The sequence below is a fragment of the Aythya fuligula genome, chromosome 26, assembly GCF_009819795.1.
Source record: "Aythya fuligula isolate bAytFul2 chromosome 26, bAytFul2.pri, whole genome shotgun sequence".
Lineage (NCBI taxonomy): Eukaryota > Metazoa > Chordata > Aves > Anseriformes > Anatidae > Aythya > Aythya fuligula.
In genome coordinates, this window is record NC_045584.1 from 2,410,966 (window position 1) to 2,436,512 (window position 25,547).

At 41.1% G+C, this 25,547-nt stretch overlaps 3 protein-coding genes across 6 annotated transcripts; 1 reads left to right on the forward strand and 2 right to left on the reverse strand.

Annotated features, from left to right (window-relative positions):
- The first annotated feature begins 731 nt into the window (after window positions 1-731).
- Window positions 732-4,995, forward strand: CIB3 (calcium and integrin binding family member 3). 2 transcript variants are annotated; one of them, XM_032203773.1, is made up of 6 exons: window positions 732-782; window positions 1,103-1,137; window positions 2,840-2,951; window positions 3,321-3,468; window positions 4,269-4,464; window positions 4,968-4,995. In XM_032203773.1, the coding sequence occupies exons 1-6, from the start codon at window positions 732-734 to the stop codon at window positions 4,987-4,989; spliced, it is 564 nt and encodes a 187-aa protein (XP_032059664.1). In that variant the 3' UTR covers window positions 4,990-4,995. The 2 variants fall into 2 exon arrangements, with proteins under 2 accessions (XP_032059664.1, XP_032059665.1); XM_032203774.1 differs by lacking the exons at window positions 1,103-1,137; window positions 2,840-2,951.
- A 1,329-nt stretch (window positions 4,996-6,324) lies between these two features.
- Window positions 6,325-13,916, reverse strand: RAB8A (RAB8A, member RAS oncogene family). Its single transcript, XM_032203713.1, has 8 exons — window positions 13,791-13,916; window positions 13,466-13,526; window positions 12,632-12,692; window positions 12,147-12,224; window positions 11,587-11,676; window positions 11,429-11,494; window positions 10,800-10,850; window positions 6,325-10,021 (listed from the first exon to the last, which is right to left on the reverse strand). Exons 1-8 carry the CDS (start codon window positions 13,912-13,914, stop codon window positions 9,929-9,931), a joined length of 624 nt encoding a protein of 207 aa, XP_032059604.1. The 5' UTR covers window positions 13,915-13,916; the 3' UTR covers window positions 6,325-9,928.
- Window positions 13,917-14,340: 424 nt separating this feature from the next.
- TPM4 (tropomyosin 4) lies at window positions 14,341-23,232 on the reverse strand. Of its 3 annotated transcripts, XM_032203825.1 has the most exons (9): window positions 23,104-23,232; window positions 20,576-20,701; window positions 17,726-17,859; window positions 17,281-17,398; window positions 16,875-16,945; window positions 16,550-16,625; window positions 16,150-16,212; window positions 15,973-16,042; window positions 14,341-14,519 (listed from the first exon to the last, which is right to left on the reverse strand). In XM_032203825.1, exons 1-9 carry the CDS (start codon window positions 23,215-23,217, stop codon window positions 14,437-14,439), a joined length of 855 nt encoding a protein of 284 aa, XP_032059716.1. In that variant the 5' UTR covers window positions 23,218-23,232; the 3' UTR covers window positions 14,341-14,436. The 3 variants fall into 3 exon arrangements, with proteins under 3 accessions (XP_032059716.1, XP_032059715.1, XP_032059714.1); XM_032203824.1 differs by lacking the exons at window positions 20,576-20,701; window positions 23,104-23,232 and adding an exon at window positions 19,845-20,006; XM_032203823.1 differs by lacking the exons at window positions 14,341-14,519; window positions 20,576-20,701; window positions 23,104-23,232 and adding exons at window positions 15,180-15,401; window positions 19,845-20,006.
- Window positions 23,233-25,547: the final 2,315 nt, after the last annotated feature.

Sequence of the window (25,547 nt, forward strand, 5' to 3'; positions counted from 1 at the left end):
AATGAAGATGTTACAGCCTACCCATGGGCAATAAATCAGGCAGCCCACCACAGGCTGTAGTAGTGCTGTCAGGTCCTCCCTCTGCCCTTGTGTTTCACATTTCATAAAGCCCTTACGAGCACATTTCTGTTTTTATGTATAACCTGCATATTCACATGCATTTTCAATGTAAAGAACATATATGTACTTACATGCATGTATGTCACATTAATAGCAACTAACCAGTGATAATGTACATTAATAGATAATGGGGGAATAAATAGACTGAGAGGGCTTCATAGGTACTACCTAAGTGCAAACTGCCATTAACATTAGTGGACAGTACACAATGCATATTATAGAGAAAAGTGAGACATTGCTAACACTTTTCAGGTAATTTACCATATGAAGGAATGAAATTGTGCAGTCCATGAAGTCTATCTGCTGCTCTAAAGACACAAACAAGAACCTATTAGTTGTTTGGCTAAATACTGTAACGTGAGTCTTTATTATGCACACAGGAGACAGGTGAGTGATGCTGGATAAGAGCCTTGAGTAGTCAGACTAGAGATTTGATGAAATGCTCCTATTATGACTCTTTGCAGCCTGTGGAATAGGGAAGCTGGTTACTTGATCCTCTGCTTTACCTGAACCTCATTGTTGTAGCTTTTAATATCTGAATATCCAGACCAGCTATAAAGGTGACTTTGAGGAAAGAATGATAGGACAAGACTCAGCAGTCAGAGCCAGAAATGGGCAACAAGCAAACCATTTTCACTCCAGAGCAACTGGATGCATATCAGGTACAAAACAAACTAAATGGGTATGAAGACAGAATATTGAATAATGGCAAGTAGTTTTTTGTTTTGTTTTGTTTTGTTTTAAGCAGTTTCTTTAAAAATTACTAAGAGTACTAAATTACAGCAAAGGTTTTTAGGAACATGCTTGGATTCTTACATCAGGAAAGGTTATAAAGTATAAATTATGTGCCAAAAGGAAAGAGTATTAGTGCTTAGCCACATACATTACAATATAATTCCATTTGAGTCACTGTAGTGGAAAACTTAGGGCCAATGCATGCTAAAACCTGTCATTACATATTATGTCATTTCTTATTTCATAGGACTGCACGTTCTTTACAAGGAAAGAAATTTTGAGGTGAGTCTTGTGTGTGCGTTTTATGTATAAAATATGGAAATTTCTACAAAACAGATTATGTATAGGATATTAAAAATATTTATACAAAATTAAAGATTAAAGTGATAAGTGATACATTTGGACAATGTGCTTTTATTTTTTTTAATTTTTTTTTTTTAGTTTACAAAAACTATGTAACTATGTACAGATAAATTTTATGTTAAGGTACCAGTCTCTATGCCAGAAATAAGAGTAACGGAGTATATCTTAGTGCGTACTTTGTCATTGACTTCCACATTCCCTCACCTCATTTATAGTCAAGCACTTCAAAGTGCACTGTTAGTCACTGGGACATGTAGCCTGTTTTACGAAATCATAAATGATTTTGTCAAACGTTATTCACATTTTCTTCATGTCTTCATGTAAATAATTAGTAGTGGTACTCTAAGGTGCATTTTTCCTGGAGCCTTCATGAGCCTCATCAAACACTCCATTTATCTCTGGCCACAGGATCTACTAAAAACAGGTTTGGTATTCCGTTCATATGAGACTGAGAGCCTTCACTGAAAACTTGAACTTGTTCTCCTATCATAAATACATATATCTTTACACAGATAGTAATGTACATAACATTGAAGTTTCATTGTCTTTACTAACCATTGGGCATATTAGCAGAAAATAATAACTGTTCATTCAGTTCCTGCATTTCTCAACAGGTCATCAGACATTATTTGCTAATCTCTCTGAAGCACAGAGCATGAATAACAATTTTGTGCAAATGTCCCTGTTTAGAACCTTGATATCCATGTATGAATTCAATATCAAATGAAATATGAATGAATCTGTAATAACTGAAATCTATCTGCCTTTCCATGTAGTAAATAGATGCCAGAACCTCTGCGTCATGAATAAGACATTTATTATTGATAAGGATCCCTTTTAAAATTCTACCCTATTGTTTTGTTGATAACAGCTATGAATGGGATCCTTTAGCATAAAGAACTGAAGCAAATAACATGCTGAAAAAGTAGTAAATGCATTCAAATGTCTATGCATGTTTTCTATCTCCCAAACCTCAGTTCTATGGAAAAACAGAGATACGTGGAGTGAATAAAAACCTGCTAGAGTTGGTCCCAGACATCTCTTTCTTTGGCTATGTCTTTAGTCATCCAGGGTTTTATTCTGACATTTAAACTGATTCTTTCATGCTCCAGTTAAGTTCGTTATTTTTGGTCTTATTCATTGTGGACTTGAAAAACAGATCCCTTTTGCCTTGCAAAATTTTTTTTGTGTGTGTTTGAAAGTGATTAAGTGGACCTTCAGGTTGAAGGTCATGTGCCTTGTTATCATAAATACATAAATTCTAAATACACTGTGTGTCTGAATACCATTGCTGGCAATGTAGAAGTGAATCTGAAAGTATGTGAAAAATCTTTTTTTAGATACGCCTTATGTAGTGGCTTGGCTGCCCAACCTGTGTAAGCATTTTTTTGTACTTCTGTAAGCCTGAAGGCTTTGTATTTTCCACCATTTATACTATGTTGTTCTTTAATATTGTCTCTTCCAACAATAACTACAGGGCATAACAAATGTTATTTAGAGACTGATATCAACCCTCCAGTAAAGGATGCAGAGTGTGAAGAATGAGATGGAAAAGGCAAACACATTAATCTCAGAGGTCTAAATGACTTGTTCCCTAAACGAGCCTTTCTTTCTATTTCAGACTGTTTTACAGATACCGAGATCTAGCCCCACAGCTAGTTCCACTCGACTACACGGATAAACCAGACGTGACACTTCCCTATGAACTCATTGGCAGCATGCCAGAGCTGAAGGTACAGACCGAAGAGCACAACAAGAATCAAGTGACACATTTCGGTTTAATCTACCCTTTTTTAATAATTCATTCAGTACTAATTGCTGGGAGGATGAAATACAAATAAATTTTGGCTACTAAAGTCAAGTCTTTCTGGAAGCTTCTAGTGATTCCTTGAAAATCCCCTGAAATTGAACAGTGGTTGAAGGCAGCTGCAGCTGTATCTAACACTGATAAATTAGACAAGAACAAAAGAGCCGAAAAAGGAGTATTTGACTGCCAAAAAGGGGTTACAACAAAAACAATCTTGCTCGAGTTGTATCTTATCTGCACTGAAATAAATGCTAGTAAAAATGACCTTCTCTCGCTCTTCTGTTATGTTTCCCAGGACAATCCATTCCGCCAGCGGATAGCTGAGGTTTTCTCAGAGGATGGAGACGGCAATATGACTTTAGATGACTTTTTGGACATGTTTTCTGTGCTGAGTGAAATGGCTCCCAGGGACTTAAAAGCTTACTATGCTTTTAAAATTTATGGTGAGTGACATAGGCAAAAAACAATAACAAAAGCAAAAACTTTGGGAAAAGCCTGTAACTGCACATATGAATGTAAAATAATCTATTTTGCCACCAGAATGTTTTCTAGTTGGATGTGTTTTTAATACAGCTTTTCTCTGCATTGCATTCAAACACCCATTCTCTCTCCAATAACTCCCTTTACACCCCCTTGTCTCTATTCTTATTTAATCGGGATTAGGATTTACTATAAAATTTACAACTTGAATTTATCTGCAGTTTTCAAGAACTGATAAAGATTTAAGAAATACTTGAAACTGCCTTGAAAAGTGCATCACAAAGGATTTGGTTGCCCATAAAGCTGCAGTGTGGTTTTGACTTGGGTTAGGTGGAGATCACACTTCTAGCAGTTTTCTCCAAGGGCAAATTTATATACATAAATAAAATATTGCAATTCAGCAAAATCTTAAAGTGAACCCCCACCAAAACCGAATAGCCCCTTCTCTAACTTCCTGTTACTGACAGTTAATTCAGTAGTACTGATTTGCTAGGATGATTTAATTATCACTAGACTACATTTAGCCATTAAACTATTCACAATTGTTACCTTAGGTACGATAAAGAGACATGAAACCAGTATTTTTATTTTGCTCTTCTTGAATTCTTATACAAATACGTGTAACTTCCTATCTCATTTGAAAGTTCTGCTTACATCAGTACATTACGGCCTGGAAACTAAACCCTTCCTATTAAGTCTTGGCAGTCAGCCACGTGAAATACTGACCTTTCTTACATGGAATTCATTTTGTTTCCTCTGACAGATTTTAACAATGATGACTACATATGCAAATCAGATCTGGAGAAAACTGTTAACAAACTGACCCGCAACGAGCTTACCCCAGAAGAAGTTCGTCTTGTATGTGAAAAGGTGATTTATGAAGCTGACCTGGACAACGACGGCAAGCTTTCTTTGGAAGACTTTCAGCACATGATAATACGAGCTCCAGATTTCCTCAGGTAATATTTGCTTTTAATTTATAATACCTAATTGCTCTGGTTTTTATCAGAAGTCTCCAAAACATGCATTTCCTGTCTCCTCAGTCATTACACATCACTGGTCTTCCTTTCCCGGCAGTTTCTAGTGAAGCTGCCAGATGCATGAGAAAGCAGAGGCTTGTATGTGATTATTGGTTTTTGAATCTCCTATGTATTTTTTTTATAATTAAAAAAAAAAAATAAAAGTCCTAGTAACTATAAAAGTTGGTATTATCACTTAGGCTACATTGATAAGTATGAGATTAGTTCAGCTGATGTGTAACATTGTCCATGCATGGTTTCTGATGCATTACTTATAAAAAGCAGCATTCTAAATCTTCCATTTATTTAATGTAACTATTTCTTGCAAGTGTCCGAATAGTTTCCAACTTATACTACCATCCTAGGGTTAATTGTAGTCAATCCCCTTGAATGGAGTACACTGGTATGTAAGTTAACATTGCTTCCTTTTTTTTTTTTAATAGCACATTTCACATTCGAATCTGAACCTAGAAAAACTTAATGATAGGAGTGCTTCTTGAACCTGCAACAACTATCATTTCTCTTGAGACTACCATCCATGAGAGTGATAAATGAGAGGACCACAGCTGACGATTTCTGGAAACAGAACCAGTCAGAGAACCCTTTCTCTTGTCTACCTCTTTAGAAGGAACAATCCATCTTCACTGAAATTTCTCTATAATTTCCCAGGTGTGTGTTTTTCTAAAATTGTCTATTCCTATCCCCTTCCCCAACTACAGCAAGTCTAGACAGTGATATAGAAAAAAATCTTACTTTTCATTTCAGATACCAGCAGATAGGAAAGGAACTTGTATCAAATTCTAAAAAATTAGCTTCTAAAAAAAATCCTAAGAAAATACCCTACTATCCACTAAAAACAAAAACATTATAGACTCACTCTACATTCACAAATCCCTATACCATTTCCTACTGACCTACTCCTTTTCCCCTGAGAGACAAATGTAGTTCTAGTTCAGGAAAACATATTGTTGCCCACAGAACTTGGTCTTCCTTAACAAGAGTGCAGTAAGTACTCAGTCAGCTCAGGTTTTGAAGTCCTGAGAATGCTACCTACTTTGAAAATAATTTTAGAAAAATCATATTTAATTAAAAATTGTGTAAACAACGCCACTGATCGGCTTTACCAGTTTTAATAAATGGTTCAGTGAAGCAATTTGCTGAAGTATTCTCCTAGTATGTCACAGATATCCATTACAGTTCAGAGGACCAGGACAGAAAGGTATCAGGAAGTGCTCTCTACTTTAGAAACTGTAATGAAAAGTCAACATACTTTAAACAACAAAATAAGATCCTTTCCCAGATTCCTGTCACTCTTTTCTGTTTTTAAAAGTGTCCTGTTTTCCACACAAGAATCTGTATGTAGTAATGATGAACGGAACTGACAAACTAATTTTTTAAAATTCTCTTTTCATAAGAAGTTTATTTATGCAGTGCTCAGGGTCCTGTACAACAGAGTAAAAACATACATACTGTAATAAAAACAGTTTTGTTTTTAATACAAACATGAAAATCAATGAGAAGTGTTTAAGAAAGCAGTTGTGGGAAGGGTGGCAGTCAAAAGTGGTCATTCTAAACACACAGTTTACAGTTGCTTTTTAAAATGCTGGTTCCCTTAAGTTCCCTTCAAAAACAAAATCTTAAGTCCCAACTCATGCTCAATTTAGAGCATGATTCCTGCTGAAAGGCTAGAGACCAGCCTGTTAGACATGTATTAACTACAGAAACAAGAACTCCAGTGATCAGTGAAAGAAATGGGTCAAAGAATAAGGCAGCCTGAAATAATCAGACTGCACATTACCATTAACGTTCAATTGAACAGATCTTTATTTCATCTATGAACGAGGACACAAGTTAGTCATCACTGTTTCCCAACCCCTATGAACTTCTAGCAGAAATGGAGATCATTCTTTAAGCAGCCATTTGCCCATTTCCTCTCCAGCTTAAACCCCATCCATTTCAAGTCCAAGAGAGCAAGAAATCACGGTAGCTTTTGAGTATGAGCATCAACCAAACACATCGCCACCACAATAAAACCCTTAACAATTGTCAGTAAGATGATTAGCATCCCACATGAAAGTAGAGACCGAATAATTTTCAGCAGCAATAAAGAGACTTAATATAATCCATAGGATTTATAAATCTGAGGCTGAAAGTCTGATGGTGGCATAAGGCTCTGATGTCAAAGAACATAAGATGTGCCTATCTGCACAGGAACTAGACGACATAAGCATCAAAACAGCAGTTCCACTGTTTGTTGACAGATAAGCTACTGACAGTTCTACACCTGAAAGGGTGAAGACTATCAGAAAAATTGCAATCAGCCTCAAAAATAAGGTCAACCACAGAATTCTATGATACTCATTAAAGTAAGGGAGTTTGAGAACATGCTCAAAAACGGGTTTGTTTCTCTACAAACCAAGTGTTAACTGATTACCTGATATTTTAGTGGTATTTAGACACTGAGAACGTGTAGCAAGCGCATCGTTAGCTTTACGGATCTACTTAAGTTCCTGTTTTACAAATTCTGTATCCAATTTCAGATTTTTTCCATCTTAGTTAAGGAAAGCTTACATATAAATACATTCCTGTATTCATTTACACAGTACCTCTTTTGATCATTGTGTTTTCATAACATTCATGCTTAAAAAACACAGTTTAATTATGCGATGGAAACATCAACTGCATATTGTACTTATCCAACATTTGATGTCAGCATTTAGCAACACATAGCCAAGCATACATGCAACTGCAGTGTCTTTAACCTTTCCCTGTCTTACATTTGCATTCATATTTTGAGGTTTCATATTGCTTACACTGATATAATTTCTGTGAGTCTGCATACCCTAGAAGTACAGTGATGACTGTAGGTCACAGTAACTGTGTGAAACTTCCTGAGATCGGGCAGTAACATAATTGTTCCTTGAACAAAACGTATCAGTTTGGAAATCATGATATAAATTAGGTATATAAACACGTGCAACAACCAGCATAAGTTTAAATGAAGTTGTTCACAGAGTTAGTTTTTAAATGCAAAATAGTAACATAAGATTTAGAAAATGGGGAATGAAAAACAAATCAATCCTTCAAGTTTTATCCACTTTTCAGTTAATGTGGTATTTCTTTCTCATCTCAGGACAAGTTATCTATTTAGATGCTGTCAACAGGCAAGACCCACTGTCGTGGTGAACAGCCCCACGATATCAAGTTAGATTAACCACTGATTTTTCCAGTCATTTCCAAAAATATGTCTGGCTGCAACATCTGGCTATATTAAAGAAGAAGGATAGCTGTGATACAAACCACGCTTACTAAGCCAGAAACAAATCATTAAACAGATCTGTTTTGTGTAGAACAGCATTCAGACCATGCCTGAATCACCTCCCCAATTTTGCCCCAGTAATTTTTTTGAAGCATAGTCTTTTTTTTTGTTTTTTTTTTTTTTTTGTTTTAAAAGCATCCTTATACGAAGATAGTAGCATTGCTTGCCCAATCTACAGCTGTGTATTACCTACCCTTTGAAGCACATACTGACTAGAAGGCTCTTCAGTACCTTAATACGATTTTATCCTACAAATACATCTGCATGTAATTCAGTGTGGTGCATGTTCACCACGTCCTCACACTAAAAAGCCACAAGCAAACACACAAACAAGAACAAAACATCATAAGGTACTGGTTAGAGGGAAGTTTTACATATGATTTTAATAATGAACAGAGCTCATTTTAATCTGCTAGCTATTAAAAGGAAAAAGTTGGTGGCATATAAAATGCATTTTTATAATCCAGTAACTTAAGCAATAAAATTTCTTTTTATTTTAGAGAAAGGGGCAATATTCCTGTTGAGCCCAATTGCATACTGCAGATTTATAAAGTTTAAATATCTATCAGATTCATAATTAACTGCAGTAACACTTATGAGTGCTACTTTGAGGCCTGAATGCAATACCACAAACTTGAAGAAAGCAAAGCTGGTAAGTAAATTCATTAAAATGAGCTTTAATTTTACCCTTAAGTGCAGTTGTCAATGTAAACAAAGCAGCACGTTAACAAATCCAGTGAGTTGCAGGACACAGCTGATATGTTCATTTGGGTCAAATATACCATAATTCCAATTACTTGACAGCAGACTTCTAAGTAGATTGCTCTTACTGGCTCCTTTTATCAATCTAACTAGAGTCAGGCTTACAGCTCAGAATGGAGAGCAACTGGCTACCTAGGTGCTTTACTAGGCTGGTACATTTTATACATCGGAATGTACAAGACTGTGTTTATAAGAATAAATATTTCCACTGAGAACTAAATATCATTTGCATTGATGCACGCTATTAACAGGTTTGTTGCTGCTTGAAATCTGAAATGATCAATACACAGCAGCAAGGCAAATCTCAGCTTAAAAAGTTTGTTTTCAGAAAGTGTTCATATGTGCAACATTTATTTGCATATGTGAGCAAGTGTGCATGAGAACACACAACTGGAAGCAGTGCAATACATTTTCTTGTCACAATTTATAACTAGCTACTACATCATGACAGGTCTGGAGTCATTCTCAAATGGAGAAGGAAAAGCTGTCCACTGCGATATTATACGCTGAATATGTCCCTACGGTCTGTTTCTCCAAAAACAGACAACAGATCATTTGCATGGGACACATTGTATCTATTATCTCCTGTTAAATGTGTGGATTATTTAATTAAACATGGTCATCTTTAACACGGATAAATAAATTCCTAATGGTAAGGAATCATTACATTTACAGTACTTTTTTTTTTTTTTTAAATAGATTCCTTTGAAATTTTTTTTTTTACTCTAATTGTACTTGTGGATTGTCTAGAAAAACATATTTGAGTAATTAGGCAGATTAAGGATTTACTCTGTAGTAGCAAAAAGGTGGAGATGTAGAAAGCTTCCTTCTACCTTCTGAAAAGGTATATACATACCTGTACTGCTTGCTTAAGTGCATTTGTTTGATGTTTTGATGCAACTGTTTTATATGCATCTAGATATGGATATGCACATGTATCATGTACACATCCCTGTACTTTATTAATATTGGCATTTCAGTTTCTTATTTTGATCATAACTTAATCTTTCTAATTTGGATACATTACAGATGTGAACAATAAGATTGAAGCCTGTCAGCAAAGGTGCTATTACAGGTCACATTTGATCTGTATTCCCTCTGCTAGACAATGCATATGCCCAGTGGCAATCTGACAAAAATAAACTTGTTTCATCTCCAAAATTGAAGAGTCAGACAATTACTAAAATAAACAATTTCTTATTCAGATGGTCACAAAGTGACAATGTGTGTTGAAAATGCTAAGTCCACAGACAGAGGAAGTCTCACTCAGAACAGGCACAGTCCAGTTCAGTTGAGCAGATGCTCAGATTAAGGCCGTGTCCCTCACAGAAGAACACATCGGAAAAAGCTGCTTTTCTTTTGCTGGTCTGGTGTGATTTTGACTCCCTGGTTGCTGCCTTGTGGGCTATTGCCTTCCTGAAGATGCAAAGAATTTCAGTTACTTATTTATGCTTAACAGCTTCTAGTACTGTTGTTAAGATCTAGCATCCATACTTTGAATCAAGCCTTTCATTACACAAAAAAGGTAACTAGAAATCAACAGGAGTCTTCACTCATTTATTTGACCCTTACATCAGCCACTATGAGAAGTCAGAGAAGTGCATCTGATACTGTTGGCTTTGACTAACACGTACTGTGCCTATTCTTCTTTCCATAAAAGAAAAGGCAGACGAGATTAGAAAAATTATAGGACATCTGGCTCTTGTTAAAATACCTCAGAACTGTCAGCAAGACCCAAAATATTACAGCTCTACCAGCACGTCTGGGCACATAAAGGTAGAATGTTCAGTAAAAGTAGATGCAATCTTCATTAGCTTCATTTCATAAGGAACAGCGTAATGAAGTGGGCCTCCGGGACTTCATACAATTCAGTTCTCCAGGCAGAAAGAGCAAAAAGTAACATTAAGCTGCTCTGCTCAACCTCTCACTTGGCTTCCAATAAAACAAACAAAAGAATTTTATTTAGAAAACCTCACCTGCTGCAACTAATTCCTGAAATGCAGAGCCAAATATTTATAAGCCAAGGCAAGAGCATAGCCTGTGATAACTAGAATTACATTTCTATAACCTTCAGTGCATCCCCTATGAAAGATGCCACAAAATGTTTTTTTGACTCACTGTGATAAAGTAGTTAGTATTTGGCTTTTTTCTTCCCCTCTTTAAATAGGGATTGGACTAAGTAAAAGTTACTCACCAATTTCTTGTCCATTTTTGCTTTGATATCTCTGGCAAGAGTGAAAAATGCCTGTAACAAAACAGAAGTTACACGGTTAACAGCTTGCACTCCAACAGTTCTGTTTAATAGTAAGCTGCCTTCCCAAGCTTCCACACACACCAAGCTCCTGAAGAATATTTTGTTTCTAGTTCTGCCCTTCCCACCTCCGGGTTTTAATGCTCCTTCCCCTGTCTGCATCTTTTCTAACTTCACTACCATGTCTCTGTGTAGGAGCACACACCACCCCCAGCAGGGTCACGCCCAGGTTTTATAGTGGCAAATGACATCCTGTGTAAATGTTGCTCTTGTATGCAGAGGCATAAACCCATTTCTTTTTTTTTTTTTTTTTTTTTTTTTTTTTTTAGGATGTTGCTCTAACACCAGTTACTGTAATGCCCTGGTGTTACAGTCTAAGTACCAAGTTCAAGTTAAATTATTTAGCATAAAGTTGGGAACACAATGCCTTTAAAGGATGCAAGGACACGTATTTAATAACACATCTGAAGCATCTAACAATTGAGTTTTGCATACAATCAGGATGAGCAAGCTTTCTTGTTGCTTGTTTGCACTTACTATAACATAAATAAAAGAAAGGTTGCAGTACTTACATTCTCTATGTTTATATTTGCTTTTGCACTGGTCTCCATAAATTTAATTCCAAAGCTTGCTGCAAGCTGAACAAAAGCAAGTTTCACATTAGTTGGATAACTGCAGGAACGGCCATAAATACAACTAACCAGGGGGGAGACCAGGCTGTTGCACTTACCTTCTCCCCCTGCTCTCTAGAAACTTGTCTTTTGTCATTTGCATCACATTTGTTCCCAAGGATCATTTTTTCAACATCCGGAGAGGCGTGCTGAGGTAGGAACAAATGAAATAAAGGACTTCTTATTTTTTTGTAGACAAATATCGATAAGACAATGATTCAGGTCATCAAGCACTTAAAATAGAGATGGTGGTGCTAAGCATTTTTTGTAGATTTATGACCTCCCTCAAAACACCTGATCCCAGCAGCTTACTGCAGGCACTGATAGCTCAGTGTGTGTCCTGCATAATGACAGCTCAGTTTGCTTGTCATGGCAAGAAATAATTACCTTATAGGAACCCTACTCTCTACAAGGACAAAAGCTTGCTCCTGTGTAAGCACAATGAATTACTGTTAACCAAGAAATTCTACACTGATTACTGATTTTCATTCATTTTTTTTCTACATAGCCTTCAGCGCATTATTTTAAGAAACATAACATTTCTGAAGCATTTAACTTCTATGTATTTTTGGAGGGAAAACAGCAGCTTCAATATCGAGTAAGTAAATGCAGAAATTACCTCTTCAATGTTCCTGACCCAGTTCCGAATATTTTCAAAAGATTTTTCATTGGTGATGTCATAGACTAACATAATGCCCTAAAGAGTAAGGAGACAAACACCTCATTTCAGTATCAGTTTAAGCAAGAGTTAAAGACTTGTCCATAACAGAAGAGAACAACTTAACAACCACTATTAAAACAAAAGGTGGCTCGGAGCCGTACATAACATTTAATTGCAGTTTGTATCTTGCTAGATAAGGCATACCGGATACGTATTTGTACTGAGTCACTGTGGAAATCCACCTCTGGGACCTCCCACATTGTCCCAGTACAGCTCCAGCACCGCACTAAGAAACAGGAGCATGACTCTAAGTGTTTACCCAGGTTAGAGTTTACATCTTGGAAGAGAGAGAGTTACACACGTCCCGCATTACAACCCAGCTGCTTTGATTGTGAGAGCTGCACCCTTTGGTTTAGGTTTAGCACAAGCTGTGTTGCTCCTACCATCGCTCCCCTGTAGTACGCTGTCGTGATGGTTCGAAACCGCTCCTGCCCAGCCGTATCCCTGCAACACACAGAACACAGTGGGGCTCACACAAACCACTCAAGCTACCATGCCCAAATGAAAGCCACCAAATTTTTTAATTAAATATTGTTGAGCCAATTTTTAAGTGTGCTAAAACTTGATTTTTGGTTTCTATGATAGCATAAACAGCTGAAGAGCATAATGGGAAAAAAAAAAAAGATGATAACATTGCTACTCCACACCACAGAATCACAGAACGTTAAGGGGTGGAAGGGACCTTGAAAGATCACCCAGTCCAGTCCCTCTGCTGAAGCAGAAACACCTAGGTCAGGTCATGAAGGAACACACCTTTTGAACGTCTCCAGAGAAGGAGACTCCACAGCTCCCCTGGGCAGCTTGTTCCCATGCTCTGTCACCCTCACAGCGAAAAAGTTTCTTCTCACATTTAAGGGGAACCTCCTGTGTTCCAGCTTGCACCCATTACCCCTTGTATTATCATTAGATGCCACCAAGAGGAGCCTGGCTCTGTCCTCCTGATGCCCACCCTTTCCATATTTACAAACATCAATAAGGTCACCCCTCGGTCTCCTCTTCCCAACCTTAAGAGCCCCAGCTCCCTCAGCCTCTCTTCACTAGGGAGATGCTCCCCTCCCTTCCTCACCCTCGTGGCTCTGCGCTGGGCTCTCTCAAGCAGTTCCCTGTCCTTGAACCCAGGGGCCCAGAACCAGACGCAATATCCCAGCCGTGGTCTCACCGCACTGACACCACGCTACCAGACCTCAACTCACAGCACTTCAGAAGGAAAGCCTTACCAGATCTGCAGCTTAATTCTCTTCCCATCTAGCTCTATGGTCCTAATTTTAAAATCGATACCTGGAACGAGAAACAGCCGCGTTACTTCCCTCCTCCTCACAGACCGGCCTCACGCGCGTCCCCCTCACCTCCCGGCTGGGGCCGGGACTCCTCGGGGCACCACAGGCGGAGCCTCCCTCACCCGCGGCCCGGGCACGCGGCGACACGGCCCCGTCACGGCCCCGTCACGGCCCCGTCAGCCCCGCAGCGACCCGGGGCTGAGGCGGCCCCGGAGCCTCCCGAGAACCAGAGGGGAGCTGGGGAGCGACCAGGAGCGGCCCGTACCGATGGTGGAGATGAAGGTGGCGTTGAAGGCGTCCTCGGAGAAGCGGAAGAGCGCGCACGTCTTCCCCACACCCGAGTCGCCGATGAGCAGCAGCTTGAAGAGATAGTCGTACGTCTTCGCCATCTTGCCCGGCCGCCGCCCCGCCCCCCGGGCCGCCTCATAGGCCGAGCCCGCCGCCCATCACCGCCCACTGCTTTCCCATTGGTTGAGCCGAGCGGCGCGGCTCCCGCGCAGGACCCGGCAGGAAGGGAAGGGAGCCGGCGCCTCATTGGCTTCGGCGCGGCGAGGAGCGACGCGATTGGAGGGGGGCGTCACGTGATGCGCGGAGCGAGGAACGGAGGCGAGGCGGGGCTGACAGAACCGTTTAATGGCCGCCGGGCGACGTCGGGAGGCGGATCCCGGCCCCACAAAAACCCCACAGAACTGAGCGGGAGGTCGGGCTAGGGGCGGCCCCCAACGCACGAGGCTCCCTCCCGGTGCCCCCCGTGGTTCGATACTGGTCATAACTTAAAAGTTTGTTGTGTTTAGTTTTTTTTTTTTTTTTTTTGGTTTTCCAGGGTACAGAGAGGGAAAAAAGGAGGAGCGGCGCGGTACGGGAGGGGAGGGTTGATGCCTCAGGGGGCTGCCGAGCTCCACTTCCCCGCTTCATATACAGTTCAGTTCGTTTAGTGTCTGGTCCAGTGTCTGGTGCAAGCCCAGGTTCTCTTCCTTCGCTTGGGCGAGTTTTTCTGGGGAGAAAGGAGAAAAAACAGGACTTAAAATGCACACCACATTAATGCCTTTTCTCTTTAAATAAATAGAAATCTTAAAATCTTTTTTTTTCTCTTTAAATACAAAACTTTATATAAATTCTTTAAATAAATAAAACAAAAAACAAACAAAAAAAACCCACAACTTACCTTGACATTTAAGAGAAACAATCACCCCCCCACCATTTTTATTTATTTATTTATTTATGCAATTTATTTAGTGAGGTTTTGGGGCATGTCTTGCATTGTGTGCCAGACTCGCATTTTGGTTTATCACCTGACCTGTAGGACACATCCTACAGTTTTAATTGTCCCGTCAACTTTAAACCAGGCAGAGCTCTGCACTTGCACAGAAGTAAGCTCAAAGCTTTTCATTGCTGGGCCTGTCTTTGGGAATACCAAAATCCAGGCCTTTGTCAGCTTGGGTTCTCTCCTGGTTGTCAGGGTGCTGAGAGAGACTGGGGTCTATGGCAGTTGTCAGGGACAAGCATGGCCCTGTTGCCTATATATCCTAGGCCACACCACCCTGCCCATCCCACCTGTGCTGACTGCATCGACTGCACCCTGGGGTGGAGGAGCTGAACTTAGTGTCATTACTGGTCTATTTTAGGTAAATTGTAAGGAAAGAAACCCAAAAGCTGAAAGGCAGAGAGGTATCTTGTTTTTATTGAGTTCGGTTCTTACAGAGAGGATTGGATTGCACAGAAGTGACAGGTATTACAGGCAAGAAAAGCTTAAGAAATGCAGCAAGTCAAAGCGCCCCCCAAACAAGTGCAAATTACAGAGAGGTCATGTCATTGAGAGCATGGTCAAGCTCCTCACTGATAGCTTTGTACTTCAGCTTCTGAGCGTACAGCTCATCTATCAGTCACGAGGGCAGAAGGCATGTTTCAGCAAGAAATGCAGAAAAACAGTCCAGAGGAAAAGGTGTATAGCAGAAGACACGGAGACAGGCAGAAGGCAGCGACCGAAGCAATTATGGAGGAAAACAAAAGAAGAAAACAAATCTGTGATTGAGTACCAGTATGAAAGCAAAAATACACCCACCTGCCAGGTCTCTACATGTCCTTTTTTAAAAAAAAAAATTATCTTACAAACTTATTTTTCAGTAATCAGGATAAATAGGACTATGATTTTATTATTAATTGAAAGGGTGTTTGAGCATATACGTGTATGAGTTAGCCAAAATGAGGTTATTGTTACTAAGTTTTTGGAAAAGAACCTCTTTTGGCAAAATTCCCTTTGGCCAATAGGTACCAGCTGGGCCAGACAGGTATGTCTGGTGGATTACCAGCTTTATCATGCTGGCTCACCTATATACCTGATGAATACTTCTGTCATTTCCCAATAAAATATATTACTCACTCCCAGGACTTTGTTGTCTGACTTGAAATTGAAGATTTGAAAAACAAGAACTGGAGTGATTTCATACCTTCCAGATCATCAATAGACTTTTCCAGTTTGGCAACTGTTCTCTCAGCAAATTCAGCACGAGTTTCAGCCTAAAAAAAAAAAAAAAACACAACAAAAAACAAATAAGATAAGAGTGCTGTTAAAAACAAACAAACAAAAAAATGCCAAAATACAGTTTGGGGATGGATAAACTTACTTCTTTCAGCTTGTCGGAGAGAATCTTGATTTCTTCCTCATATTTATCTTCTTTTTCTGAGTACTGTGAAAACAAACACTCTTTAAGGGAAGTTGTGGCAGCAACAACAAATGTTTGTGGAAACGTGGCCACTGTTTATAACCACTTTTCCTTTTACAACAGTTGCATACACCCTTTGCATACTTTTTTCCTCTTTGTCAAGACATCTCAAACTCATTTTAAGACTAGTCACTAGCTTACTTTCATATACAGCACAAAAAAGTCTGGAAGTGTAAGAGAACCAATTCAGCATTATCAATAGTCTCTTTACACAGGCAGTCAGCTAACCCCCTTATTTCTATGAATTTTAATTACAAGTTTTGACTTTGCCCCCATCCCTTATGTTACTTAAAGAACCAACCTTTTCAGATTGAGCTTCCAAAGACTTCAGATTGTTAGTGACATTCTTTAACTCCTCTTCAAGGTCACTACATTTACTACAAGGGAAAAAAAGGAGAAATTACTACTCTCCCTGTTGTGGTTTAATTTTACTTTCAAGAAGTCTTAAAATTACAAGATACAAAATATTTATTAAGTCTGAAAGCAGAAAGTTGGGTGTATAAGGTGCAAAAAGCTTTTCCAAATATACTACGTGCTTTTCTGCTAGCAGTAGATTTTTTTAAATTAAATGCAGCATTAACCTTTACTATATTCTAAACTAGTTCTGTGTTTGTAAAGCTACTCACACTTCAGACACCTCTGCACGCTCTTCAGCTCTTTCTAGCTCACCCTCCAAAATAACCAATTTACGAGCAACCTGGAAAGAGAAAACAATTGTATCAAGCTGCTATCCTTTGCATGTTTCTCTCAAAGCACTATGCTTGTGCTTCCCTTTTGAATGAAACTAGAGTAAAACAAACCTGCAGACATCACAGGCTTTTTCCCCAATTAAGTTACTTTTCAGTCTTCTTAGAATTAATTATCTTAAATGCTGCTAAAATCACCATTAACGTTATTCCTTTTTTGGGAGTATTCAAAGGTTGCTATCACACAGTGAAAAGCATACAAAGAATGACTAAACTGAAGAATAACGAAGTTGTTCCCACTTCTCCCATATGATTTATCACTTCCTTATTTAGGCAGCCTTTTTACCTCTTCATATTTGCGGTCAGCTTCTTCAGCAATATGCTTGGCCTCCTTCAGTTGCATTTCCTGGATTTCCATTTTTTCTTCATCTTTCATTGCTCTGTTCTCAATAACCTTCATTCCTCTGCAGAAATCAAAGTGTGTGTTTAATGTAGAAGCATTTTAGCACTTTTATCTCAGAAGTCCTGAAGCAGAATTCAATATTTATAACTAGAAAGCATCCCATTATAACCATACTATCATGTTCTTTTAGGCTAACAGAATTACTCAATTAAGAACCTTCCCCTTCCCCCCGTGCCTCTAGTTCTGAGTCTCTGACCTCCAATATGCATTAGCACACATAGATACTGGAATATTTTAGCTGTGTATATTTGGTTTTGTTTGCTACCAAAAAAAAAAAAAAAAAAAAAAAGAAAGAAAGAAAAAGAAAAGAAAAGAAAAGAAAACACACCTCTCACTCTCATCCGCTGCTTTCTCAGCCTCCTCCAGTTTCTGCAAGGCTGTGGCCAGCCGTTCTTGGGCACGATCCAACTCCTCTTCCACTAGTTGGATACGTCTGTTCAGAGCTGCCACCTCACCTTCAGCCTACGTGAAATAACCACCTAGAATTGAGGTTCTGTGCATGCCAATGTTCACATCTAATCAGTTTTCCTTTCAATTGCAAAGGCTTCTCCTTGCTACAGCAGGAAAGCTCTAAAAACCTCTCTCTCTCTCTCTGCTTTTTGTTTGTTTAAACTGTGGCATCTCAGGAATGTCAAGGTATGGAGTATGTGCTTCTCCTTTCTTTTTTCAGTGGTACTTGTCATTCCTGCCACACAACAAAGGATTAGGCACTGATTGCAAATGGAGCAGCTTTCTCAGGTCACTTCACATGGCTGGATCTATCAGTAGAATTCAAAGTTAAAAACCAAATGGTTTGCATAAAGGCTTGTTCCAAAAGCTGCACATTTGATTTCTATTTTCCATCACAAATTACAGTAATATCCTATCATAGCACATTGCTGAAATTAAAGCTGCTTTGGCCTCCTAAGCCTGCCAATGGTATATAATCTTTAAGTGGCAGGGGATACAGTTGGCCGCAGCATGAGAGTCAGTCTTCTTTGTAACGTAAATAGGGCAAAATTAAATATGTTCTTAAAATAAGCTCCCTTTCCTTTCTCATTGCTTCCTGTGGTACTTAAGGAATTAGGCAATAAACATTTCTTAATAATAAGGTCTGTTTATGTATTATTGAGTAAACTGAGCAGTAGTTACCTTTTGTTTCAGGACAGACTATATAACAAATAAAGAGGTTGTTGGGGGAAATGCTTGCATACACACAATATGAACAAATTAGTGTCCACGATTTCATAATGTTTATTAAGATATGGCCCCTTTAATCACTCATTATTTGTGGAGAAAAAGACTCACTTTAATAATTGCTAGGTTTGCTCAATCACTTAGTGTATAGGTCTTCCCAAATCTGAGCATGATTGCCATATATCAGATTAACAGCTTTTTTTTAAAGTGGACTTTTATGGGCCATAGGTCCTGCCAGAGCACTCGTTTTTCACATTATGTGAAACACTCTGCAAAATACTTGTTTTGCAGCAGCTTCTGAAACTTGGTTACTGACTGCTCCTCCTAAGTTGGAGGATGTGGTTTCCGCTCATAGCTGTACCCTCTTGGAACGGATTTCTGTGCCTCCGATCCAAATGGAAGCTGACACAGGATTCCTCCAGTCACAATTACCCAGCATTTCATTTGTTTTCTATCCAGTGCTATATACTTAACTTACTAGATTTGCACACAAGGCATCGATCATGGAGAAAACTGGCGTCTGTTACGTGGCAGTCTGCAACTTCTTCCACTAGACAGGACATTTTTAAGTCCCATTTTAATTAAACAAGATTCCAGAGCTATGGAGATGGGGCCACTGGGAAGCTGGAGTTAGCCTGGCTCCACCTCTCCCAGAAGCAGCCCGCAGTCCTTATACGGTAAAACTAACTCGCTGACATGTGATAAAATAGCAGGAAGATGCCGGGAAGGCTGATCACACACAAATCTAAGTGAAACCAGCTGTCCAGCCCCGGGAGAGCGGCACGCTAGCGGAGAGCGCTCATTTCTCTGTGAAAACCAGGAGGGAGAAGTTATTTTCCAGCAGTTCGGACATTTCCCAGCTGTGCCGGAGCCAGCGGTGCGGCGCCGAGAGGCGGGAACTCTCGGCTCGTTGTCATGCGGCGCTTTTCCCTTAATTAAGCACCGATTTCCTACTCAACTCCCAACCGCTCCGCGCTGCCCATCGCTGCCTTTTCCGCACGGAAGGGCCCCGAGAGCGGCAAGCAGCCGGCGCCCCGGCCGAGCCCGGTGCCCCCGGAGGACGGCGCGGGCGAGGCGCTGCGGCAGCATCGCGGCTTTCCGCGGGGAGCTGCGGAGCGGAGCAGCGAGGGGACAGCTGAGGAACGGGGCGGGGGGGGGGAGAGCCAGGAGACCCCCCAGCGGAGAGAGAGCCAGAGACAGGAAGGAAGGAGCAGGCAGCCCGGGAGAGAGCGACCGAGAGAGGCGAGCAGGCACAGCCCGGGCGGTCTCACTTTCTCCCGCAGGTCCCGTTCCAGGTCCAGCTCCCGCTGGAGGACCTGGGCGCGATCCTCCGCCTCATCGGCCTGCTGCTGCAGGCACTGGATCTTCCTCTTCACCGCTTCCAGCGAGCTCGGCGCGGCCATGGGCGCGGTGCGGGCGGCGGGCAGGGCGCGGAGGTGCTGCACGTGGCGGCGCGCGGCCCCGCGCCTTTCAATGGGCCGATGACGTCACGTGGCGGGAGGTGGGCTGGTGACGTCAGCGCAGAGGAACCGGGACGGGCGCGGCTCCGGGCCCGACCCCCCCCCCCGTCCCCCGTCCTCCCCGTACCCCGTTTACCGGCAGCCCCCAGCCGAAGCCAAAGCTGCAGCAGCTCCGTGCTGCTCCCCCAGACGCTTCTGAGCTGCTCCAGGAGCATCTCGGAGCTCCCTTCGCGTCCCGGGGCTTGGAAATCCCCCCCCCCCCAGCACCCCCGTGCTGGTGCGGTGCTGTAAGGTCACCCTAAAGCCCCTAGACCCCAGCCGATGGCCCAGGGCAGCTGTGCGCCATGCGCTGGGTGCTGAGCAGCATTCATGCTGTTGGAGCAGGCAGGAGACTTACATACCTGCAACCGAACACTGCAATCCCAGCCCCTGACTGAAGTCCTGCAATACAACAACTCTCAGAGATTCGTATCATCAACGTACTACCTGCACACTGCAAAACACAGCGTAGTTACAGACAGATGTTAGATGTAGGTACGTACATCAGTGGCCTTCTTCTCAGCCTGCTCTAGTTTTTCCTGGGCGTCTTTGAGAGCCTCGGAGTACTTGTCCAGCTCATCTTCGGTTCCTTTCAACTTCTTCTGCAGAGCTACCAGCTCATCCTCCACCTTTCAAGAAAACACAAACAAACAAAACATTGTGGCATATTATCAGCTACAGTTTAACATGGCTGAAACCCCTCTTTACCATTAGTTTCAATGTATCATAACAGAGTCACAAAAAGACCAGATTCTCTTACTGCAAGGAGCCTGACTGGTAGCAGGTTCCAGGGAAAGGTCATTAAAAACGTGCTTTGTAACAACACTCCTCATCACTGCACACTCAGGATCTGGTTTAACACTTGGTACAGTCCCTTTTACACCACATTTCTAGTTTGGACTCCACAACATCCTGCAGCAGTTCATTCTACAGCATAAATAAAAATGTTTTAAGGTTGAATTCTTGTGTTTAACACCATTACCTGGTGATCTATTAGGAAACTTTAATTTTTGTATAACTTGAAAAATGTAGTTATCATTCCTTCATTTTCTTTTTTTGCACATCATTCAAGACACTTAAAGTGATACTTTGAGAGCAGGAAGGAATTGTTCTGGCCTGCTACAGACCCTGCCGTAAGCAGGAGGTGGGACCAGATGACCTCTGGAGGTCCCTTCCACCCTGAATCGTTCTGTGGCTAATTGCGGGCCAACAAGGTACACCCCATCCCACCATGAGGTTCAGGCTCTCTCCTCCATACCATATAAATCCATATTGTGCACTACAATGATACTATTTATAACCTGCTGGGAGACTGTTTAGTGACAAACTGTCTCATGCTCCCTTTAGAATTTGCATTATCAGGAGGCTTGCTGCTGATAAGGGTGCGCCTGCAAGCCCATCTGCTCCATTTGCGATACAAAACAGTTCAGTCTGTACAGAAACAGATTTAACAATTTAACTCCGCCCCCACAAAACTTCAGGCTATCAAAATAGTTCACTCAAAATAGTTTATGTTTTAGGGCACGTATTTTCTTCATTCTAGCTTCAAAGATAGCTTTAACAGCATTTTTGGTAGTGTGCTATTCCTGAGCAGTGTTTATGTTGCTATACTTTTAGAGTAACCAGATAGTGTGAGAGAACTGAATATGCTCACTTGGATGCTGTAACAGGGGGACAACTAGCAGGATGAAGGAAGTGACGTTTCCTTTGTGTATGACAGTAAAATCACTACTTGAGTATTGTGCCTATATTTAAAAAATAAAAAAAAATAAAAAAAAAACGTGTACAATTCATAGACAAGGAATAAGATCAAAGACTCGTTTTCTCTTTTTTAGCTTTTTGTTGTGAATTATCCTCATATACTTAAAAAATTCTCACAAATGTGTCACTTAGTAGGAAACTTTTGCTAACTAAATGCCAAGGAAGGCTGAGCATTTCAATCACCATTAAGTACTCTGAATAACAATCTGCTGTGGCTCTTCTGCCACTGAGTGCAGAAACATTTGTTAGGGAAGAAGTGTGGCCCAGCAGAGCTGCATCTGATCAACACCTCAGAGGCTATGAAAGAAACAGCGACTACATTGACGTGGTGGTGTATGAAGCTTGCAGAAGCTTACTGTAAGGGAACAGAAGTGAAGAGTAGTTTTCCATAAGCTGGGGGTGGGAGGAAGACAGCAGCAGCCGACCCTTTTGGAAGCATCTTTCCTGTTGCTTTAGCTACATGAACGGAAGATTATCACCCAAAGTTCTCAAACTGAACTTGAACAGAAGCAACATTTGGCCAAATGAACACTAACAATGCGTAAGAGCAATCTGGAAGATGTAGCAGAAGCAAACGTATTTAAAGAATGTAAATGGAAAAGACATGAGAATTTTATAAGAAGTTCTATAACAAACTGGAATGTAGTCAAAATACATTTCAAGATCATTCTGAAAGTACATGAGGTAGACACCCAGAATGCAGAACACTGAAAAGCAACAGAATATACAAATGTTATCTGTGTAATTCAGATAAAATTAGGGCTTTCAAATTAAGATATTGCTGATCATTCCTAACAAAACAATAACAGCATACCTACTGTCAAGTCACAGCCAGCACCTCTAAGGGGCACCTGTATACCAAAGACTAGTCAAGTGAACTTTCTTGATTCACTTCAAGGAGAGGCTCAATTAAGTTTTAGACACAGCTGACCTCAGGAGGTATTAACACTAGTCCTACAGGTGTTCAAGCTATACAGTTTTGATTTTAAGTCTGTGAAGTCTTTTCCACAGAATCATAAGCACAAGAAAATTAAAGCAATTACGTATGATTTAAAAAACTTAAACAAGACAGTCTTTAAAAATTTGCAAATATAGCTGAAAAGTTAATACCTAGCACCGGCTGTACGAGCGTAACATCTTAAAAAGGCAAAAGATTAACAAAAAACCCAAATTCAAGTTATATTTTTCTCTGAATCAGAGTTGCAACACGATATTTAATTACACTTACTTCCACAGCACATGCACAATCTGTGATTTTATTTCTACTTGCCTGTTTGCATTTGTCCTCAGCTGCCTTCTTATCCGTTTCAGCCTGCTCTGCTCTATCTATTGCATTCTCCTTGTCTAACTTCAACATCTGCATTTTTTTCTTGATAGCTTCCATTTTTGCTAAAGAATAGGTTGTGTTTGTCGCGCAACTGAAAAAATCCTGAAGACTAAACTTTTAGATTTTTTTTTTTTTATGAGTTGGGCAGAGAAAGGAGTTGTGCCCAGCCAAGTCAGAGGGAAACTGAGCTCAAGTAGCTGTAGAGAGCTTTAAACCTGGAGACCCCTGGACGAAACCCAGATCTACTGGCCTCTTCTCTGATCTTTCATATGCAGCCTTTCTAAGGAATGAGCTGGAACAGACTCACTAGAGGAATCTTCACCACTCCATCATCTCCTTATTTGGGTCCTGTTTTCTTAAAGAGAAAACTGTTTCCATTTTTAAGCTTCTGACAAAGCAGAAGTGTTGACATATGAACACATGCTTGAAAGCAAGCTTATTAGCACCCCTTAGTGTTTGCAGAGCAATTAAACAGCCCCATAGATCTAATGGGAGTGGCCTGACTTCATTACTATTATGCCATTATTATAAGTACAAAGAAGTGTCTTTTTTAATTCCTACAAAAATAAAACGACACTAAAAATTAAAAACAACAACAAAACAGATAGCTAGACTTACACTATAAAAACATGTAGAACATGTGCTGAGAGCAATTTTTTATTTATTTTGTGCTATGAAAATATCCACTTGTTTTAAGGAACCAGCTGTGATCTATAATTGTATAATACATAACTGAGTTCAGATTTGGATTCCAAGTTCAGGCTTAAAGGAGCTCAGTGAGTTTGAGCACCTGTCTTTGAAATTTCACTCGCTAAATACTTCAGGACCGAACATTACATCTGACACTGCAGCCTGATAAGCACCGTAAATAATTTATTCTCCTATATGCAGCAGCCACCTCCTGTCTTGTCAAGCAAGGCAATAGCAGGCCCTGGGAACAGCATCAGGAGCAGCTCCTCAGGCAACCCAAGAAGAGCATCCAATGGCCCTGGGATGAGCCCTATTTCCTACTCCAATCCTATTAAACAGATCCCCATAGCCCAGCTACCCTTTCACATCCTTTCATATGCTCTAACTTAACTTCATGCCCAAGCTGCCTTACCCACACAAACCCTCAGAGGCCTTCCCTCAGAATCGCTCACATCCCCAGACATGGGGGCACCACAAATCCCCAACCCATAGCCTGGCAGCCCCCCTCCCATCTGAGATGGGCTGGAAAAGCACTTCAGTGCTATCCAGACCTTCAAGAGAGACCTCAGTGAAGGAAGAAAGAAAAAAAAGGACAAAAATAAGCCACCTTTATTAATTTAAGCTTGCTCTGGTGGTAGAATGCACATGGAGCTACCACAACACACATGAGTAAGGTCACAAACCATACTCAAGCACCACCAGGCCAGTCAGAGCACTCGCAAGGCTGCTCAGCTTGCCTTTTATGAAGGACTTACAGCTCTCCCAATTCCAAATAAAAGCACTGCTCGCACTGCCACCAACCCAAAACCCCATCCCGGCGGCCCCTTCCCCTTCCCCACACGTAGACTTCGCCCCCGGCCCAAGATGGCGGCCAGGGAGCGCCCCAGGCGCGGTGTTCTGGCGGCGCCAAGATGGCGGAGCGCCCGAGGACTACAGCTCCCAGAGGGCTGTGCGCCCGCCTTCCTGCGCGCGCCTTCCGCACCGCCCGTGCTTCTACCCCTCATCAGGAGCAATTAAATAACCCTGCCTGCAGGGTTTTAACCTTTACAAAAATGTTATCTGAAATTTTAACAGATTTAAGTCGTGTATGCTTGGAAACACAAAGCAGCGTGCTTGGGCACCAGCCCTGCGTCTCCCCGGTGTGGTGTCCGCTGCCTGCCCACACTGCAGATGACTCCTCAGTACACCTGGCATAATTAAACGTATTTTTTCCTCACAGAAACCAGAATACTTGTTCCCTTCCTCTGTCCCACAGGTACCATTGTGGCAAGGTGACCCCATGGGTGTACTTTGATTTCCATGACTTGAACAGTGAAAGACAAAGCAGCCAAAACAAAGAGCTGATAGTTCAGAGCATGGAACCGATTTAAGGAGACAGGGTGAGGCTCTGAAGTAGCAGTGCTGCTAAACCTTCAGGAATGATGTTAAAAACTAACAAAAGAAGCAGGTTTGGGGGTACAGCTTTGGAAACACGTTAAGTGTGGGAAAAAATGGGGGGTGGGGTTGTGTGTGGGGCAAGTATGGCGTTCACCCCGTCTGACCCAGCACTTACGGGAACCCATACAATGGAGGTAGCTGCAAGACTATGCATGCCTTTCCCTGGGACTACAGCTGTATGTAGCCCTCGGCATGCTTCGAGCTGTTTCTATGACAGCTCTCGCAGCCTCTCCATAATTTCTGATTACGGAGGGGGGCAG